Here is an 8,642-nt window from a genome sequence, read left to right on the forward strand (position 1 = left end):
CCTGATTTAGCTATGTGTAGCACCACATGATATGATGCTTCAGTTGCTTTATCATTTACGGTGCTGAAAGTATGAACTACTTTCTACGTTGATTCCAGTTCATTTAGCCTCTTGTAATTTAATTCCAAAAAAAACACATTAAAGTTTCTGGTCGCGATGTGATAATATACGAGTACATAAATTTGCAAAGCACTGTATTTACTGACGTGTTCACTTTTTCTGATGTCGTAGAGCATGTTCAGAGTGTTGATTTTAATTTAGCCCATCAATGAAACAATTTTGTTCCAGTAATAATTGTTACTTCTCAGTTATGTGGGGGGGAGGGAACAAACATGATTAATCAAGTTTCTGTTAAAATTGTTAAATAATAAACATAGAAGAACATAAAAGTTGGTAGCTCAAGTCTGTGCTATGAACCATTTTGCACCCCTTTTCAATGGAGGAGCCTTCCAGTAACTTGTAGTTTAAAAATCAAACTTTTTTGTCTAACTTCATGAGAACTTTCTACTTCACTTTAAGAAAATACATCCCTGGAAACTTATAGAAAAGCTTTTAAAGAAGCCAAGGCAGATTTTGTTTAAACTTAACATTTTTTTCTAAAAGTTATTTAAATTTAGGAGGGCCTGACAGTAAACCTTAATTGCATAATAATGATTGGTCTGCATGCCTTTTTTTTAAATGCACATTTAATAACTCATTTGGAGAGTAATGTGGATTAACGGGGGGAAAAAAAACGTTGAAAACTGCTCAACCTATTGCAGGGATTAAGTAGCAGCTAGAAGTCAAAGTATTTCATTTCTTGCGGTGTAAGCATTTTCAAGTTATTCTCTAAAAGTAACAAAATGAAAAGAAGTGTTCATGTTACTTATGAGAAGTTGTTTTTTTATATATATAGTCTCAGTGGTGGAATTCCCTCCTTTGAAAGTGAAGCAATAACTTTGCTCTGCTTCCATCATGAAAACAGAGAAGAGGGGAGCTGTTTTATTAGGCCATTAAGAAATGCTGATCAATATAAAAAGTTGCTTAAAATGCTATCAGAAGAATAGTTATGCCCCATTTTATTGTTTTAATATTGACATTATGTGATTGTTTTTGAAAAATTGCTTCCATGACAACATCCGAAGACTTGAAGTGAGTCTTCAACCAGTGTTTTTTCATAAGACTTCCCACCAATTAACGTCTATTATCTGTTGTTGTTTGGTTGTGAATTGTCAGAATAATACAGTCTTCCAGTTATTTCCACTGTGATAACAAATAACTCTGTTTATGGCTGCCTGTGGGCTCAGGAAATTATTATGGTAATACCAGTGGGGAATCATTAGCTTCATATTAAGCACCCTAAATCTAGTTTTCGTCAGGTGATACAATTAACATTATTACAAAGGTTGGAAAAGTACAGAATTTGATAAAAGCACATTATGATGAAAGCACATTACTATGAAAGCATTTTGTGTGAAGATCAATCTTTTTAAGACACAACTGCGCAAGGTCAGAACTGTCCGAGATCAGAACTGCTTATCCACAGGCCAACCTTTCCGCTAAAAAATGGAAATATGTGTCTGGGATTACATGTCTCGAAACAGAATTCAGATGGCGCATTCAGGATTTTTCTGTCATTGAAAAATAAATCAAGCTATTCGTTACTCCTTTCTTGGTGGATCTCGAAGAAGTGGAAGAGAATCTGCAATTAGAACTCATCAAAATCCAGTGTGATGGTTCTATTGAAGAATCAACATCAGCAGCTTTCCCTCCCCGAGTTTTAGCGGGGCTTGGAAAAGGAAAAGTTTCCTCTGAGACGCCACGCGAAAAAAAAAAAAAGATCAGTCTACTTGGCTCAACATACATATGTGAGCAAACATTTTCGCTGTTAACACTGAACAAAAGCAGAATGAGAACAAAAACGGCTGACAGCCATCTCCATAATGTCCTGCACTTCTCTAAAGCGCAGCAGCCCTGCTCCCACTGAGTGCAATGTCGTTCCCACTTTAGGTGAGCAAAAAATATATTCCACAGTACCCGTAAGTTAATGTCTTTAAGCTGTCTTTAATTATATTCAATAATATAAAATATTTGACCACTTTTAATTGATTTTTTTTTTTTTACTTTAATACACTAAAGTTAAGACTATATATCTATTTTCTAGTAAGTGGCCCAGCCCATCCTATATTTTTATGCATGTGGCCCTCAGTGAAAAAAGTTTGAACACCCCTGGTTTAAAACATTATCCATCCATTCATTCATCCATCCATCACTTCTGTGATCCATTTTTCTATTCATCTGTCCATCACTTCTTTAATCTGTTTGTCTGTCCTTCTACCACTTGTCTGGTCTGTTCATCCATCCATACATACATAGCATCTCTGGTCCATCTGTCCATCCCATCATTGGTCCGATTGTCATCTGTCCATCCCTTCTTTCGTTCACACATCACTCCAACCTTCATTAATCTATGCAGCATTCTTTCTTCTTCCTTCCTTTGTTTTTCTTCCTTGCTTCAGCTTGACAAGTGGCCTAAAATGAATAACTACAAGTTAATGTGTGTTTGCAAAAGTATTGATTTTAACTTGAAAAATGGTAATAGTTGCATGTTGATTTATTTTTTTAACAAATGGTTTTTCTAAATAAGGACAGAAAAAAGGGTCATTTTCGGATATGCCTGCAGACACATGAACAGACGGTGACATGCGCAACATATTCTCTCAAACACATCGTCCTTGTTGGCTCTTGATAGCCTGCAGGGATGGTAAATTGAGTGTTGTCCTAAATAGTTATGTTTTGATTTGTAGACTCAGGGTGGTGGTAAACCTGTTGCCTCAGGCTCTGTTTCTACTGCTCTTCTTTATGGGGGAATCATCTAATGTTCACATTTTTCTTTTTTGGATCACACATGCTGTTTTAATGCTTATTTACTTCTGGTGGTTTTATTGTATTTTTTAATATACTGTGAGAGAGAAAATCAGAGCACCTCTAAAGCCTATTTTCAGCTGCAGAGTCCCCTCCTATCTCTTAATAGTTAAAATTACTTTTTGTTTTGTTCAGGAAAAAAAGCATTTGTCTAAATCAAGTTTAATGTCTTTAGAATAATTCAGTCATAATAGTCCCAGAAAAATGTCACCTAGTCATTTTGCATAATGACAGTAACACCAATGACAGCAATTATAACTGCAGGAGCCAAATTGAAATTCTTTTATAGCCCCACGTTGAGCTTTTTTGTAAACACATTTCCAAATTTGCTAATCGCATTTGCTGAAATGTTTGGTAGAAATAACCTTTGACTTAATTGCTCCTGTTGCTTCAATTACATACTAACATCTTGTTTCCTACAAACATTACGCTTTCTATTTTTAATTGACATTCAGCCCACTTCCAGCCAGACGGCACATCTCATCGTCTACCAGCCTCTTAATTAATAACTTTCATCAGTCTGGCTAATGATGGGGGATTTGAAGACTGTGAAGAAAGGTAACCCAAGGTTTTCACAACAAATAGATACTTTGCAAATGGAGCACAATTTAAACAAAGTGTGATTATTAGAGATGAGGTCAGGAGATAAGCTCAGAATGTACTGACCCAGACTGCCATGTGCCGTACATTTTATAGCAGAGTCACAGCTTACTTTCACTGACTTATGACGACACGTCCCAAACACCACAGTTGTCGTATTTTTAACCCACAGCTCTGGCATATTTTGATAAACCTTGTAATCCCTTTTAATCACTTGTGACAAAGTGTCACAATTAGAGATGCATGTCGTTGTCTGTGTTGCCCATAGACCCTGGGTCCTCATGACATTCCATCTGTCTCGCTATATGGAAGTGAGATATCTGCCTCCTGCCCTGTCAGTGTGTGGAGTTCTAATGAGCTGAGAGTCCTGACAGGCTTTACATGGCAGTGGTCGAGGCTTAGCCTGCCAGTTCCTGTGGAAAAAGGCATCAGGCTCCATCTCTGAAGAGTTTGCCTTAACTGTCCTTAAACTAATTTTATATTGTTTACCAGAGGAGGGAAACTGGCATTTCTCTTGATTCACTTTTAAGCATGTTTGTTTAGGAAAAAATGTATGTCTAATCTCCTCACTATACAACTTTTGAATACAACAATGGTTTCACAGCACATTTTATAAACAAAAATGGATGACTTGGACTTACTGGTTTCATTTAAAAAAGGGGAAAAAATAATGACGCCTACTGCTACAGCTTGGTTGTAAAACTGTCATAGCACATTATTTTTCATTTATCGACAGAAATGTTGAAGTGTCCATTTAATAAAGTTGTGGTTTTCATGCAGAATATTACCTTTTTTCCCATTGTGGTTTATCTGGCAATGATATTAAGACAAATATTTGCTGGTTAATTAATCAGACTATCTGCATAAGCAGAAACTGCAGTCTTCTCTGTGTACCTGGAGTAGTCTTCTATTTATATATATATATTCTGCTTACGGTTGTACACAGTGATGAGCTCCCTGATTTTTCAGATGCTTTGTCATCATTCTTTTAAGGAGAAACCTTTAAAGTGTGAAGCATCTTTTAGTTTCATAAAGTAACTCGAAGTTTTCTAGCATTTGCCAAATAAAAATTATTTTGGTATTTCCAAAAGAATACCAAAAGATACTAAAACAGATCAAGGTTACGTTTCATTGGATGTAAACCATGTGATCTGTTACATCCTCTGTCACAAATACCAACATCTCATTAAAGAAAATGAAGGAAATAAAATGCTGGTTCTCGTGTAACATTTGTAACTGAACAAATGTTATTTAGCTGCACTGCAGGCCAAAATGGCTCTTGAGACTAAAAAGGTTGCAGACCCCAGGTCAACAAAATGTGCTACTACCCCTCACTTAGAATTAATATTAAATTTGAGAATGTTGAATCTATTACCCAAAATGAATTAAATAGATTTTTCTGTCATGCTCAAACTATCAGAAGTTCTCCAACAATTACAGTGTAACTGTTCACTTGTTTGTAGGGGTCCGGATTCAGTGAGTCAAGGGCTCCTCTTTGCCTCTTCTGTATGTCAACAATAATTGCAGCTTTTTTGTCATCTCCTGTGTGGATGACACTAAAGTGCTACTTTGGCCTTATGCCCAAACTGCTGCTTTTTTTTCTTTTTTTCTTTTTTATTTTTTTAAGTGTGGCCTCATTGTACATTTTACATCTAGTTGATATTTCATTTCCTGAAATTGTCTCTCTCTGTACCTCACTTTAGTCCCGGCATCAAACATCGTCTTTCTACTCATTTTTCTTCTTTTTTTTATATACTCACATTTTTCAACCATCTGTCTCTTTACCAGGCTGTGTTTGATGTGGATAAGACAAAAGGTCTGACTCTGATTGAAATATGGGAAGGACTGAATCCTGAGGACATCAAGGCATGTACCGGCACAGATTTCGAGGTGAGTGCCATAACCGTTCAGTTATCCCCATTTCTTCAGGCTTCCCATTTTAGATTGTGTTTAAAGCCTCAAAATCAATTGATTTTTATTGCTGCTAGATATTATCAGACTGAAATTATTTTGAGTATATTTAGGAAAGATGTTCAACATTAATATGTTAAGTCAATCAACTGTAGCAGAAATATTAGTAATCCTGCTCTTAAAGCACAGCTTTTCTAGAATGTTGAAGTCCTCTCTGAAGTTAGACTTTTGTCCTCCCACAGTATGCAAGTTAATCCAGACTTGTATGGATAATCAGATCCTGGGGCTTGACATTAAATGTCAATTTGTTTGAATATTTTTTTACACATCTTCACCAAATATCAATAAGCATTTCTCTTTGTGTTCCTCTCCAGGTGTCTTCCAACCTGAGGCCTATGCAGCAGATTTAAAAGTGTTTCGAGGTGTTATGAAGATGTTTTTTGGCTTGTTAGTTACTCTGTGCTAAGAAACTGCCAATAACAGAGGTTGCTCTGCGTCAAAGGTTACAAAAAATGCATCTGGTTCAGTTCTCTGGGAATGAGTGTTCAAATATCAGGAATTACTCAGCATCACTGACTAAGGAATAGGACTCAACTGGAGTCATTGTTCATGATTCTTATGGTGTGATGTGCATATTTCACTGTTGGGGTAATAATTACATGTGTGCAGCTGTAACCAAAATAACCCTTTAAAATGTTCTTGAAATGGTTTGTAGGAAGAAAGCGCCATTATTACCTTTTAACAATTAAATTCAGTTACACATACTGTAAGATTAAAACCTGATTGTACCGTAAAAATATTTTTAATAAATGCAATACAATACGGTTTCAAATTGTATGATTGTAGATCTGTAAAGTTGTCTATTATGGATGTAAGTATGTGTCAACAGAATTTGAAATAAAAAGGCCCCTGAAATTTTAATGTTGTATATTTGTACCTTTTCAGTGTTGAACTATATTCAGAATACACTTTAAAATTTTAAAAAAATTCATTATTTCTACCAAACTGTAAATACATTTTCTGAGAATGTTATATGGTTAGGTTATGACGGAGCAACAGAAAGTAAATAATATAGTACACCATATCAATACATACAAGTGTAATTTGGGGAAACAAATACAGAGCTTTAAAGTTCATACTTCAAATCAGAATTTGCCTTAAATAAAAGTTGCACTTTGTCCTTTTTCTCTCTGACGTAACTTCTTACTAAACTCAGGTCTTTTGGACAATGTTAAGTTGGATAACTGGCTGACTGAATCTCATCATCCTGACTTTAAAAAAAAAACAACTAATATGCTAACCCCCCTGGAAAGTTTAGCTAACTACAGTAGCGTTAGGATCTCCTGCAAAACTATTCCTTTAATAAGACTGCCAGGCTCAGTTTTTTTTTTTTTAACTCGCCTAAAGCAACATACAAACAACCCAGAAAGTTGTCACCCATCAGTTCTCCAAAGAGATACTAGACTTGACACAAGTGGTATACAAAATAAAAGCATTAAACACACCGTTGAGTTGGCATTCATTCAAAATTCGGTAGTATGGCCATGGATTTTGGAAAGTTTATATATAAATATAAATGAAAACTCAACAATGCAAAAATAATGATTTTTTTTTAGGTTAAAAATGTATTATGAGTATATTTTAACACTGAAAAAGCGAGCACAAATATGTTAAAAAAATTTCAGGGGCATTTTCAATTCAAATCCTGGTGACACATATTTACTTCCATAGTCTTGATCAATTAACAAAAGCTTTTCATATTATGCATTCACTGATTGAGCCCACCTGTATACTATCCATCTGGAAAATGAAGTATATATCATAAAGTGAGTCTAATCGAGACATATTTGTAATAATCACCTCAAAAATGGAAGAAAATTGTCTATTTGGTGTGTAGCTCATGCATTTCAAATTAAAAGTAAGCCTTATTTTTTTTTTACAGATATCTATACAATAAATGAAATAAAGTCTGTGTGCAGAGTAAAGTGATCAAAACATGATTAATTAGTTTCTTAATATGTTTTTAGATTTTATAAAAGTGAAAAAAACAGCAAGATGTAGATGAGACAGAAAGGAAATGGCACACAGGTTGGCTCTTTCTCCAACAACATGTTGTTCTTGATGTGATTTCTCTACTCAACCAAAGATGCACAGCGATTACCTGAGGGCCGTTACATAACCGCAGAGTTAAGCTAGCGGGTTTTTTTGAGCTTCAGGAAGATCAACCAGGTTGGATCATCAAGCAGAAAAATGGAAGAAAGTGACAGGGACTCCTGCTGCCGGCTGTTGATGGTAATCCAGCACATCTGTATGAGTCAAACTTAAGTGGTTCCCCATAACGCTGCATTTTGTAACGCGTTTCTCATAGTGGGTAAATGGATTTCAGAAATATGGCTGGATTTAGCTGGAACAAATGTCACTGAACAGCAAAAGTAAACAAGCTTATCTTTTTAGAGTGATTCATCTGAAATGGGTTTAGTTGGGTAGAAATTCCACGCTGAACAGAAACGACTTTCTGGGGAGGAGCCTGCTTTTTTCAAAATGGACTTGTTGCAACAAATGTTAGAACTGAAGAATTTCTGCTGTTTATATTTAAAGTAAAAGGCTAAGCATAACCGTTGTGACAAAATACAAAGAAGAATGTGTAAAATATTTAGTGTCAAGATATACACAACTGGTTGAAAGCAAAAAAAAAATTGGATATATACATTTATGTTGTAATCCCAAGCATAATATATTATGCATTTAAGTATAATATAGCCATACGAGAGATTTTAGTTGATTTATTCTGACATGTTAGCACACTTATCAAAAATTGCTCTAACACCAACAATTACAGTCCTGATAGTCGCCTGATTTAGTCGTGGGATGTGTTAGTGTTGCGGTTTTGCATATGAAAAGGATTCAGGTCTATGTTCTCAATCTTTATTCCACTGTGACCTATTTTTGTGAATGACTCATGTGAAGGTGCTTTGCCAGCTGATTTTCATCACAGATTATGTCAGTTGCTTAATTCTAAATTGCCTACCCTTGGAGGTCTTAGAGGGAATATGAAAGCATTTAAATGAACACCCCTAATCTCTTATGAATATGTACAGAAAATTCACAAATGTTTCTTCTTCGGGAAAAAACTGAAATGTCAACTTTAAAGATATTTGTTTCTAAAAATTGATTATGTTGCTACTCTTAGAAATAGGCTGTTTAAAGTTGCCAACCAAGACTTTTCA

At 35.2% G+C, this 8,642-nt stretch overlaps 1 protein-coding gene across 1 annotated transcript in view; it reads left to right on the plus strand.

The window, feature by feature from the left end:
• Positions 1 to 6,336, plus strand: part of oxct1a (3-oxoacid CoA transferase 1a) — a 42,243-nt gene extending 35,907 nt beyond the window's left edge. The window contains exons 16-17 of the mRNA XM_044110610.1: positions 5,293 to 5,394; positions 5,790 to 6,336. Coding sequence (XP_043966545.1) covers positions 5,293 to 5,394; positions 5,790 to 5,825 — 138 coding nt within the window. The 3' untranslated portion in view covers positions 5,826 to 6,336. The remainder of the gene's footprint in view (positions 1 to 5,292; positions 5,395 to 5,789) is intronic.
• Positions 6,337 to 8,642: the final 2,306 nt, after the last annotated feature.

The sequence above is a fragment of the Gambusia affinis genome, linkage group LG03 (genome assembly GCF_019740435.1).
Source record: "Gambusia affinis linkage group LG03, SWU_Gaff_1.0, whole genome shotgun sequence".
NCBI lineage: Eukaryota > Metazoa > Chordata > Actinopteri > Cyprinodontiformes > Poeciliidae > Gambusia > Gambusia affinis.